This window comes from Puma concolor, chromosome A1, assembly GCF_028749965.1.
Source record: "Puma concolor isolate L17-30 chromosome A1, mPumCon1.1.hap2, whole genome shotgun sequence".
Taxonomy (NCBI): Eukaryota; Metazoa; Chordata; class Mammalia; order Carnivora; family Felidae; genus Puma; species Puma concolor.
Window position 1 is genome coordinate 108,649,191 of NC_141667.1, and position 13,783 is coordinate 108,662,973.

Here is a 13,783-nt window from a genome sequence, read left to right on the forward strand (position 1 = left end):
ATGCTCCAAAGTGTAATAATCTTAAATTGTGTCATTAAGCTGGATAGCAAGACATGGATAAACTGTTTAAACCTAGCAAAAATTGAGATAATAGGCATGACAGCACTGTAAGAGCACAATGCGAGTACCATTAGAAAATACAGATACAGAAAATGTTAAGATAATTTCTTGGATGATCGATCCAGATAGTGTATTAAAGAAAAATAGGGCTCAAGGACAGGTATTATGTTATGCTCTTTTATTTTTAGGTATAATGCTCATATGGATTCAGCATGGCATTTCTTGGGTGGTCTTGCTAGTGATTACTACAAAATATGACTATAAAGTGATGAGGCTACTTTCCACAAATGAGTATCAGCCTCTTCTATTTTATGGTCGCCTACTTCAGCTGTTTTTCCACAGCATTAAGCGTAAGCATACACCATTATGTAGGCAACACAATGAAATGTGCACTTTCTTAGGGAAATCATAGACTCTTAGTTGTCATTTTAAAAGTGACATTTAAATACAGGTTCCAGTGAAGTTTACTTTCTTTTAACAATTGCTTTTCCCATTCACAGTTGTTGAAATTAGTTCTGACATCCATTTTAATGATGCTCCATTCCCCAATGAGAGTTGACCTGGCTCAAGGGGCAATGTATGTTGTTGATGTGGTTGGCACAAAAACTCTTTTTCTCTCATTCAGTAAAATCTATATAGCCAAGGTAGGGAATTTTCTGTAGCCAAATTAACAATACATCTGGCATATCAAAGTGAGTCCAATTTTTAAAACACATTACTATAACATCTTAGTAAGAGAAGAGTTCTGAATTACAATGCATCCAGTTTCTTTTCACTTCTAAAACTACACTACACATAGTTTCTTTTCTCTCTAGTCTGTGCTGCCCATTGCTGCTGAGATAATTTTCCGAAACCATAAATCTGATCCTGTCTTTCCTAGGGGCCAAGAATTTAGTTCTTGTCCCCAGCTGTGAATGTTGTGTTTCTCTTCAAGCAACCTAACCTTTGCAAGGCTCATTGTCCTTGGGTATGTAGTGAAGGGGTTGATGACCGAGCTTTCTCTCGCTTCTAAACTGTTGTGATGCCAGAGGTGCCCATCTCTGCTGTAGTGAAGTGCACACTCCTCAGCATGGCCAAATCACTCTTGCTCCTCTTTCCTCCTACCCTTCCTCTGAAGCATTCTACGGTCTTCTGACTTGGTCAGCTATTCCCAGAACCTCTCGTGTACCGTGCTGCCTACATGCTTTTGTTATCACTGTCCCTCCTTTGCTGTCCATAGGTACCTGTGGGAAGCCTTCTCAGTCTCTCAGCTGAAAGTCTTGCCTGCCAGTTCTTCCTGCTTACCAGTAGAGTTTTGTGTTTTTTACAGTGGCATATTCTAGCATGTATTATAGCTGTGGATGTATTGTCCTAGATAAGCTAGTATATTGTATTTCCTTTAGTGTAGGGACTTAATTCATCTTTATGGCTTCTCTAACATTCGTTTCAGAGATAAGCCCATAATAAATAATAATAATTGGATAATAATTTAGAGGGTTGTTCACTAGAATTGTTGCTGAGCAGAATCTGGTACTAAAGTTAACAGACTAAACAGTAATTGTGATTCTGCTTCATTAGTTAATTCAAATGTTCATGTCTCTTAAACTGATAATACCTATACCTTTTTTTCCTTCATGGGTTATTTATATTTTGAGGCAAGTGGATGAAAGCATTTTATACACTGACTTAAATGGTAGCTCTTTCATGTCAGTAGTTTATTTTTATTTTAGAGAGAGAGAGTTTGGCAGAGGGAGAGAGAAAAAGAATCTTAAGTAGGCTCCTTGCTGGGCATGGATTCTGACACAGGGCTTGATCCCATAACCCTGGAATCATGACCTGAGCTGAAACCGAGAGTCAGAGGCTCAACCAGCTGAACCACCAGGCAGTCCCCTGTCAGTAGTTTAAAATAAGCAATTATTTGATTTACTTTCATCTCTCCTTTTGAGTATCAAATGATTCTGAAGGCATTTTTAACTAAAGATGAGGACATCTGCTCTTTCAAAATGTTTACATCAAGGATCCTCTTTTTTTTTTTTTTTTTTTTTTAATTATTTTGAGAGAGAGAGAGAGTGCACACGAGTGGGTCAGAGAGAAGAGAGAGAGAATCCCAGGCAGGCTTCATGTTGTTAGTGCAGAGCCCAACGGGAGCCATGAATCATGATTTGAGCTGAAGTCAAGGGTCAGACACTTAACTCACTGAGCCACTAAGGCTTAGGAGATCCATCAAGGATCTCCTTTAACCCATTTTTTAAATTCACAGAGAATTAAAATAAAATATTTCAGGATCCCAAAGAAAGGATTATATCTATGAATTCTTAATATAAAGCATCAGAAAAAATTTAAATATTTGGAGTTTTACTTTGCATTCAATTTTAGCAGACATATATGGGTATTTGTATCTATGTGGTATATACAACCTAGCTACAATTTGAATTTTAAAAGCAGAATAAATTGAAGTTATCTTTAAGAGATCCCAAATTATGATAGAACTATAATGGAGTAACCAAATATAAAACTTAAAGCTTAAAAGGAACTAATCTAATCTAATTGAATCTAGATAATTAAAAATGAAAGGAATGGACAGAAGTGATTGCAATTGCTAATTGCATCACTTAAAGGGATAGTTAGTCCCTTTAGCTATTTACTTTTAAATTTAAATGATTATAGAAAACATTTTAATGTAAATAAAACTTTGACAGGCTTCCCCAAATCTAAAATACACAGTAAGAGAAAAATATAATACTAAGTTCCAAACATTACTGTTAAAGTTCCCAGTGAGTAAGTTAACTTAGCAACATAGGTGATGTGAAATTTCAACAAAAAAATTTAGATCAGTATGTCTTGCCCTACCTCTGGGGGCCACTGAATAACCAGAGGCATCTGTTAGGGACACTACCACAAGCATCCCTTTTGCTTACATACTCCTATTTTCTCCCTCTGGTCTTTGTCCCTGGTTTTTAGTCTTCTCTAACCTCTCCCTTTTCACAGACTTTCTTTTTTTCCCTCTATGCTAACTGCTTTACTAAGGTATAATTTACATGTTAAAATAAAATGCACATTACAAATGTATAGCTTGAAGAATTTTATATCCATATCAAGATTTTAAATATTTTCATCACCCTGGAAAGGTCCCTCTGCCTCTGTCATTTTTCCCTTCCCTTGCCTAAATAATCATTATTTTTATTTCAGTTGTCCTTCTTACTTTTATTCCTGTTCTTCCATTGCCTGTGATTCCTCAGATGAGCCAGTAACACTGCAGACACTATCTAGTTTCGTAGCTGGCAACTGGGAGCAACAGAAGTTACTGATTCCCAAGTGCCGAAGTATTTTCTTAAGTTTCTAACCTCAAAGCAGCAAGCATTTGTTGAGGACATCTAGGGAATCCGCACCATGCCTGGCAGCGAGTTGTATGTAGAATTGTCTGGCATGCTCTGGAATCTAGAGAAATTGGCATTCTCTACTCTTTAAGTTCCTGGGAGGTAAAAGGCCACCTGGTTACCCATGCCCTTCCTTGCCACTCAAGTTGTTTGACAATTTTCTAGATCCATAGTAATCCCTTGCTAGTATTTAACAAATAAGGAAGTCAGTACCTCTTAAATTTGTTCCTAAAACCATCAGTTAATAAAATATTTTTGTAAATCTGTAATGTAGCTTTCCAGAAGAATTTATAGGTACAGTCTGCCTTTGTCAACGAATACTTGCACAACAGCACCTCTTCTCAGTGTTGGGTTTGTTTGAGGGAGGTTTTTGGTTTGGCTTTTGAGAGGGTAATCAATCCACATGTTTCAGATTAAAAAAAAAACATTTTTTAACATTTATTCATTTTTGAGACAGAGAGAGATGGTATGTGAGTGGGGGAGGGGCAGAGAGGGAGACACAGAATTTGAAGCAGGCTCCAGGCTCTGAGCTGTCAGCACAGAGCCTGATGTGGGGCTCAGACTTATGAACCTTGAGATCATGACCTGAGCAGAAGTGAGATGCTTAACTGACTGAGCCACCCAGGGACCCTCACATGCTTCAGGTTTTAAAAGTACCAAAAGGGGGGCGCCTGGGTGGCGTAGTCGGTTAAGCGTCCGACTTCAGCCAGGTCACGATCTCGCGGTCCGTGAGTTCGAGCCCCGCATCGGGCTCTGGGCTGATGGCTCAGAGCCTGGAGCCTGTTTCTGATTCTGTGTCTCCCTCTCTCTCTGCCCCTCGCCCGTTCATGCTCTGTCTCTCTCTGTCCTAAAAATAAATAAACATTGAAAAAAAAAAATTTTTAAAAAAATAAAAGTACCAAAAGGTGGATAGTGACATATTTCTCACCCTTTTTTTTACCCCTGGAGGCAGTTCCCCATTTCTCAGGTACCTAATATATATCCTTACAGAGAGATTTTTTTGTATATCTCCATCCGTTAATAAAATCTATACATAATTTGATATTTTATCTAATCTCCTTTCATACAAATGACAACATACCATGAGCACTGTTCTGTACCTTGCTTTTTTCTTTATATCTTAGAGACCATCAAATATCATTAAGTAAAGACCAACCATAATTTATTTATGTCTAAATTATTTCTACTCTTTTACTGTTACAAATGATGCTGTGGTGAATAGCTTTGTGCATAAGTTATTATGTATTTGTGCAAGTAAATTGAGAAGATTAATCTCCCAGTGTGGAAGTTCTAGGTCAAAGTAGCACTTTGTATGTATAAATGTATGAATGTACATTTGCACATTTGTATGTATGTGTAAATGTATAAATGTACATTTATAGTTCTGATAGATTTTGTCAGCTTGCTTTCCATAGAGGTGGTATTGAGTTACATTACTATCCAGTACTGTATTAGAGTGTGTCTCCCCCAAACTCTCTTCAACCCTTTCAATCTTTGCTATTCTGATAAGTGAAAATAGAATCTCAGTATAGATTTTAATGTACATTCCATGAATTATGAATAAGGCTAAGGATCTCCATGTTTCCAACTTGTTTCTGTTTCTTTGAGCATTCTGTTCAGCTCCTTGGCTGAGTTTTTTTCCTGTTGGCTATTGGTCTTGTTCATAATGATTTTCTGGGTTTTATAAGGTAAGGATAATTTCCCTTTTTTGGTGCTATGAGTTGCAGATATTTCTTCCTCTATTTTTATGTGTCTTTGGAGTTTGTTTTTGTTGGTCTTTGCCAATTTTTTTTTTTTTTAATGTGGGCAATTTTACAAGACTTTATTGGTGGTCTTGGAACTGTAGGTTATGATTACATAGGAACATTTTGAGGGGGCCAGGCTCTATTGCTCTGAATAGCATTAGCAAACCTTAAAGAGGAATGGAACAAAAAACAGCATGAGAACCTAAGATGGGGAAATGGATAACTTCTGATTGAAGTAATAAGGGCCTTTCAGTATGGCCTTCCTATTCACTTTGACTCCAATCTGGAGCACCATTGTATCAGCAGAGTTCTTGTTCCAAACAGTAGAAACTGACTAGTTAATTGAAGCAGAAAGGAAAGATACCAGGGAGCTCACAGAATCTAAGCAAATGCTAGATAACAATTCTTGGAAAATAGACAAGACCAAGGACATCCATAGCCAAGATCCTGCACAGTCCCAGACCTGATTAGGACTGCTGCTCTCTGTGACATCACTGCCTCTAGAAACTGGATCTTGACAGGAGAATGAATGAACTGTCCCCACTTCATTGTGTTACTTGTCCCAGATATCTTTGTCAGAGGCATCAGATTCGTGTCCTAGGTAAAAGCATTCAGTTGGCCCAGGAGTCATGAAAATTATGGACAAATAAAGCTTGAAACTTTCATTTAACCAAAAACTGGTGAGAACATAGTTGATACGGAGTTACTTTATTTAGAATTCTGGCATTTTCCTTTCATGTAAAAGTTAAAACTTTGTTAAAGAAGATGACCTTCTCTGAAAAGTTTCATATTTTGTTCATTCTAAAAATATGAGATAGAGTTAGTCATAAATAAGCTAATCTCTCATAAGTACTGAGATGAGATCATTTCAGATCTGTCCATTACAACATTTTTAGTTTGTTGTGGGAATGGTAATGGTGCATTTAGAACAGTTTTGTCCTGTCTATTCAGCGTCTTTGGTTTCTATGGAAACAGACTTAACATTGACCCGGATACTCTGGGCTTTTTTTCCAACAGGCAATTATTTCATAATGAAAGAGCCTCAGATTTTATTATTAATCCAGTCTTATTCCACAGTTCTGCTGCAGTGCAGCAGATGTGTTCCCACTCTATGCAGTAAAATCCACAAGGTTTATGAGAAAAAATGAGATTGGGGCACAACACTCAAGAACTTCATCAGTGATACATAAAAAATGATAGAAACCTAATAAAAACAGCACAGTTTTGCACATGTTAATTGGTTAAAAGGCACATAAATACTACAATTAATAGGGTACTATACCTTCTAAAAGACCTGAAGTTTGCTGTGAAAATGCAGTTCATAAGAATCAGGGCTTGAAGGAATGGTAGGAAGAGGATGACATGATTGGATCAAAGTTATTTTACCAGATGTGGATGGGCACTGCTCACAGCACCCATATTGAACTAAGGTCACTAGAAATGGTTTGGGTTATGTCCTTGTGTGTGTTTTGTATATTACTATGAGTCTCAGAGCAATGGGGTACCAGTTTGTGCATTCACATAGTGTTTTTCTTGGACAAAAGTCACATTATGCTCAAATTGTGCTGTCTTACATCACTTGCATTGGAACAAGTTTATGTTTTTAAAAGAAGCATTGTAGCAGACCTGAGTGTATTTTACTAGAATAACTTGATAATGTATATTTTAACGATTGGGAATAGGAAAAAACGACTGATGTTTTGACTTCATAACAGTAAAGAAATGGTTCAAAAATGATCTTTCTTTTATAATTAGCACTGTTTTATATTTGCATTCTATGTACTCTTTTAGTAAATTTGGATTATATCTCCATATGAAAGATTAAGGAGTTAGATGCCTTTCATTAAGATAATAGAGCAATTCTTTCCTTGCCCTCTGGCTGATGGAAGCCCTTATTGGAGATTAAAAGCAGTTTCAACTCTCTCTCTCTCCCCCCCCCCTCTCTCCATATATATATTTCACCCATAAAAAGGAATGGCATTCTGATAATGTGTTACAACATGGATGGTCTTGAAAACATTATACTAAGTAAAATAAGTCAGACACAAAAGGACAAATACTGTATGATTCCACTTACATGAGATTCCTAGAGTAGGTAAATTTATAGAGGAAAAAAGTTAGTGTTTAGGATGTTGTACAGCATTATGAATGTACTTAATGCCACTGAATTATATACTCAAAAATGTTTAAGGTGATAAATTTTATGTATATTTTATTATAAAAAAATCAATTTTAATTTATGTCTTCTCTCATATTTAGATCTGCAACATTTCTTGTGTGTACCACTAATTATACAGAAATACTCTAAATATTTCTAAAAACTGATCAGACTGAATATGTGACTGATAGTTTTCTCTTGTCAAAATTTGAGTGGTGCATTTGGATGTTTCTTATAATACCTATCAATTAAAGTATTTTTCTGGATTTTTACCAATTCCTTTAATAAAGCCAGTTTGTTTTTCTTCTAAGGGAGAGCAGAAAAACATTTTTTTATCCCAAATATTCATATATGTATGTGTGTGTGTATAAATATATATATGTATATACATGTATATAAATATACTGTATATAATAATATATGTAATAGAATATATAATAAAAATATTAGCACATATGATAGTATATAGGGAATATGTATATGTACACACATATGTAGTTAATTATTTTACATTTGAGGGACAGGCTGAAATACTCAGGAATTTCTTGCTCAGTGTTAGAGAATTCTTGGAATGTTTAAGCTCTTGACTATAACACTGTATTTCTGTTAAATTAGAGAAAAATATATTCTGGAGTTATTTTTAAAATACTGTCAAAGAAAGTAATTTGAGTAAATTGGATTTTCCAGTGATTCCTAATAATGATGACAATTGAATAGTGTTAACTAAGCTGGGTCAAGAATATTTTTTTCTTTTTTTTAAAGAAATTCCACAACAAGTGGTTTCTTAGCTTTTCCATGGGATGGAATTCTTATGTTTCTACCTTTTATATGTCTGCTAAAATGTTATCCAATTATATTTCAGGTTGCAACAAGGACAGTGTCCGGGCAGGCTGTAAAAAATGTGGCTATCGTAAGTACATTAAAAAATAACGTTGTGAAGAGTGAATCATTGCCTCCTTGGGCAATGTGATTTGGCATCCTGATTTCAGGGCCCTGATTTCATCTTAGTTCTTTAGCCCTGTTATTCAGGCCAGATTTGCAGATGATTCAGAAATTCTCCTAAATAGTTACTTTCTTCCCTGCTGTAGACTGAGTGACAGGTGGCTATGTATCTGTTGACTAGCAAAGATATCAAGTACAAGTGGAGTAGTAGATTTAGGGGCATGCAGAAAGTATATTCCCCCCCCAGAAAGTACATGTATACTTATTCTTTTACTCTTTGTTCTTCTAGATACTGGGTGAAGAGGGGAAGCAATGAAAATTATTTTCTTTATGAGGATAATATTAGTCCCAGAATTTCTGCTCACTGGCAAAAACTTGATTTAAACAATCATAAATGTCTATTATGACTAATGAAATGGGATAGAAAATTAAACTTTAACATGCAGTTATATAGTCTAAATTTATAATTATGTACCTTAAATACCATTTCTTTAGTTAAATGTAACAATTCTTAAAGGTTTGATAACAGCTATAACAGTAGCATTTGCTATTTTTGTTTTCTTTAAAAAAATTTTTTTTAATGTTTATTTCTGAGAGAGACACAGTGTGAGCAGGGGAGTGGCAGAGAGAGAGGGAGACACAGAATCTGAAGGAGGCTCCAGGCTCCGAGCTGTGAGCACAGAAACCGATGTGGGGCTTGAACTCACAAGCAGGGAGATCATGAGCTGAGCCAAAGTCTGACAATCGACTGAGCCACCTAGGCACCCCAGCATTTGCTGTTTTCTCACTTGTTTGGAGACCATGCAAGTGAGCCTGGATTAGGGTTATTGATCCATACAAAATGTATCCATCTATTTATTTATTAATTTAGAAGTATAGTTATATTTGATGCACAATGTTACATGAGCTTCAGATGTACAGTCTTATTAAAAAAATAAATAAAGGTGATTAAAAAATTTTTTCCATGTAAGAACATGTGATAAAAGAACCCTCGGCATAAATCTCCATTAAGAGGGCTCATAATGAAAGCATGCTGGGAGAACCAAGTCACATGCCTCCAAGGGAAGGCTGAGATGTGGCTCAAGGGAATCTTGCTCAGTTAGCAAATGTGGATACATAAGTACACATATCCTTGACATAAATAAAAACTCCTGAAGAATATACTTGCATGCAAGAAATAAGTGCAGTGAAATCTTTTCTGTGTTTTAGGCTTGTTTATATTTATTTCTGCTTTGTATCCTTTCTTTAAATCTTTGCTAATTTCTGTATTTCATTTTTATTTTTAAATTAAAAAAAGTTTTTATTTGAGAGAGAAAGCTCATGAGGCAGAGAAGGGCAGAGGGAGGGAGAGAGAGAGAGAGAGAGAGAGAGAGAGAGAGAGAGAGAATCCCAAGCAGGTTCCATACTCAGAGTGGAGCCTATTGCAGGGCTCAGTCCCAGGACCACGAGATCATCACCTGAGCCGAAATCAAGAGTCAGACGCTTAACCAACTGAGCCACCCAGGCGCCCCCTCCATATTTTATGTCTTGATTCAAGACTTAGGAATGTGCTCATCCATGCTCTCTCTCTCCTTCCCTCTCCTCTCTCTCTCTGTCTCTCTCTCTCACTCTCCCCCCTCCTCTCCCCCCCACCTCTCTTTCTCTCTCTCTGTCTCTCTACATATATACATATATGTATATGTATATAGCATATACCTATATGCTGTATTATGTACTTAAAAATCTAGAATGAATTTCCCAATCTCTCTACTAATGCCAGTTTATCTCCTTGAACTACTTTTAGCTTAAGACTTATAGGAAAATAATCAAAATAATGTTTTGGAAATATAACGTTGATCTAGTCTCTTTATTGCTTTTTTATTTTACACAATGATGGAAGTATCTGTAGTAACTAGAATTTTTTTTAGAGAAGCCAAGTAAGCAAATAGCTTTGACAGTCTTTCTAAGTTTAGTTCCTATAGTTATTATTTTGATCTATGATTTTAGTGATAAAGTTATTAAATAGCTTTTCATTTATCTCTTTTGCAAAACTTTAGTAATCCTTCCCTTCTGTGTTAAATTTACATCTTATACCTGTTAAAGATGAAGGTCTTCTCAATTTGCATGCCTTTCTGATAGAAATTACATTTTAAAAATTATCTGTTATTTGTAGGCCAGAATCTTTGTATTGATTGTAGATGTAAGAGAACAGTCCACAGAACTCTGAAATGTTTTTAATACCTTAAAATATGCATATTCATCATTTAGTTACAAAGGAGTATTGTCTCTCTATTGTTGTGAGACTAATGGTTTAGGTTGTACAGTTTTTAACTTTTATTTATTTTGAGACAGAAAAAGCGTGAGTGGGGGGAAGGGCAGAGAGATGGGGATTGGGGAGAGAATCCCAAGCAGGCTCCATGCTGCCAGCGCACAGCCCAACATGGGGCTCTAACTCACAAAACCACGAGATCATGACTTGAGCTGAAACCAAGAGCTGGACGCTTAACCAACTGAGCCACCAAGGTGCCCAGGATGTACAAAACAATTTAATACTCGACTGAAGAAGATTTTATTGTGTCCGTATGTTTCAGTAATGGCTACATAGTTTTAAAAAGTTTCAAGTTAAGGATGAATCTGTTACTAAATAACATGGATGTTGGTTTTTCATGGCAAAGTTTCCTCAACAAAATTAGAAGAATTGTTTATTTCTATGATGAGTTTTTATATGAATACTTTTGAAGTTGGCAACTTCTAAATACTTAAAAGCTACCAGAACACTAAGCTTTTGTCATGGAATAAATGTCTCAATTATGATAGTTCTCAGAAAATACACCTTTAAAAAGTTCAGGATAGGATACTTCAGTAATTGAGCATTTGCTCATAGTAGCAAGAAATAAAAACACACCTAAATACCTTTAATGTTTATTTAACCTAAAATGCTAATCTATTGATATACATTCATGACCTTGTCTTTGCCTATGAGTCTGCTAATTATTGTTTCACATAGTCTTTTAAGTGCAAATTATATCTGAAATGGATTTCCTACTTTGTATAGTTTGTTTCTTACAAGATAAGCAAGCAGCAATAATGAGAAAGAAATTTGAGTCCAGAATCACTTTATCATTAGTTCTCAACTAGGGTTAATACTGCCCTCCTGGAAATCTGTGGCCTTTTTTTTTTTTTTTTTTTTTTTTTAAATTTGCCCCTATGTGCTTGTGGTTGGGTAACAGTATGATCTTTAGTATGTATGATTTATGGTTTATAAACATCCTGGGATGTGTAAGGTAGTCCTGGACAGTGAAGAATTGTCTGGCTCAAAATGGCCATGGCACCCCCTTTGAGAAGCAGGTACCTTTTCTCATTGTTTTAGATTCTTTCTCAATCTTGTACAGTCTTGATGCCAGTACCTAATTTGAAAACTACTCAAACTACTCTTTAAAAATAATCCATTTAAATCAAGTGTTTCCAAAAGTACAACTATGTTTTATGGAAACAACCTCTCTTTTTTGCTCCACATTTGTATTTTTCGCCTACATGATTTTATATAAGCAAATTTTGGAACAATAACAAACTCTTAGTGGAATAAAATATCAACAGGTAAAGTAAAATATCTAGGCATGAGCTAAGGAAAAAGTGACCAAGAAGGTACAATACTAGAAGAGGGAGTGGGCAGCAACAGATATACCAAAAGAGTAAAGATTTTCAAAGTTGAGGGAAAATTGTCAGATGTAACCATTAGGATTTGTAAGAATTTGTTTGAAAATTGTTCATTGAATTTACCAGGTAGAATGCTTCTTTGACTGTGGGAAGATCAGTTTAAGTAGAGTGGTAGGTCATGAAGCAAACTATGTAGATTCAGGGCTGAATTGCGATGGATAAAAAAATGGAGAGCTTGTATGTATAGTCTCCTGTTTCAGGAAATTTGCATAAGTAAAGTAAGGAACTGTCTCAGTCTTCATGAGCTACTATAACAAAATACCACAGGCCCAGTAGCTTATAAACAGAAATATATTGCTCATAGGAGGCTGTAAGTCAAAGTTCAGGGTGCCAGCAAGTTTTCCAGGTCATAGACTTTTCATTTTTTACTTGCACAGTGGAAAGGACTAGAGAGTTCCTTGGAGATCTTTTATAAGGCACTAATCCCATTCATGAGAGTACCACTCTCAGAAACCTAATCACCTCCCAAAGGTCCCATCAACTAATACCATCCCCTTTGGGAGTTAGATTTCAACATATGAATTTTGAGGGGATACAAACATTCAGGTCATAACAGGAACATATTGAATACAGTTGACCCTTGAACATCATGGGTTTGAACTGCACAGGTGTAGTTTTATATAGGTTTGTTGTTGTTGTTGTTGTTTTAGATGGAATACAGTAGTAGAACATGAACTACCACATGTCTCCTTCTCCCCACCTGCACTTAGCCAATCTAGATCATAGAATGATACTCATTTCTTGCTTCTCTACCTAGGAAGCAAGGTGGTCCACACCACCTCCTTCCACACAGGAAGGTAGAGAACTAGGGAAGGCAAAACACCAGTACCCTTCTCTCTAGGTCACTTGCTTCACCCAGTCCCCTACATGTGATTATAGTGCAGTTTCTGCTTGTGGAAAATGGCTGTGAAGAGGTGAGCTGCCAGTTCCCCAGCAATATTAGATCCCCTCCTCAGCAAACGTTCAGCACCCTGGACAGTGCCCCCACCCCACTGAGACCCAGCCTTCTCTGTCTGATACTGTCCCCTCCCTGGGGCCCTCCCTGGTGTTCTCCCACACCCCTTGGTGGGAGGTGAGGTATTGGGTGGGTTATTATGTGGTTTTTGGTTACTTAAGTGAAAATCCCTCCCCAGAGCCTGTTTCTTTCACCTCTCCATTCAAGACCTCAGTCAACTGAGCTCCCCACAGGTAGTAGGATGGAGAATGCCAAGAGCAGACAAGAGCCCTGCTGTTCCACCTTTTCCTACAAATTTCCTCCATCTTCACTTTGTTTTTCTCCATTTGGCGACTTTCTTACTTTTCAATCACATAAAATCCAGTAGTTAAGTTTGGGGGGAACCATAAGTTATATGTGGATTTTTAGTTGCCTGGGGATCAGCATTCCAGGGTCAACTGTAATTCCTAGAAGGGAATTTGGGATAAATGGAGGGTTTTATATTTAAGATAAAAGATGTGTATAGAGACTAAAGGGATATTATAGGAGATGTTGCAGATATTGGAGACAGGAGAAGATGGAGCAATTTCCTCTAAGAGTTAAAATAAGGATAACTTTTTTTTTTGTTTTTTTTTTTTTTAGTGCTTTATTTATTTTTGAGAGAGAGAGAGACAGAATGTGAGCAGGGAAAGGGAGAGAGGGAGGGAGACACAGAATCGGAAGCAGGTTCCAGGCTCTCAGCTGTCAGCACAGAGCCCAATGCTGGGGCTCAAACTCCCGAACCGCGAGATCATGACCTGAGCCAAAGTCGGACGCTTAACCAACTGAGCCACCCAGGCGCCCCATCAAGGATAACTCATAAGTTTGAAGGAAACTAGGTGAGAATAAGTAT

General features: G+C 36.6%; 1 protein-coding gene across 1 annotated transcript in view; it reads left to right on the top strand.

Moving 5' to 3' along the window:
- Positions 1-13,783, top strand: part of SREK1IP1 (SREK1 interacting protein 1) — a 44,646-nt gene that overhangs the window by 2,783 nt on the left and 28,080 nt on the right. Inside the window, exon 2 of the mRNA XM_025924710.2 lies at positions 8,182-8,229. Within this exon, the coding sequence (XP_025780495.1) occupies positions 8,182-8,229 (48 nt within the window). The remainder of the gene's footprint in view (positions 1-8,181; positions 8,230-13,783) is intronic.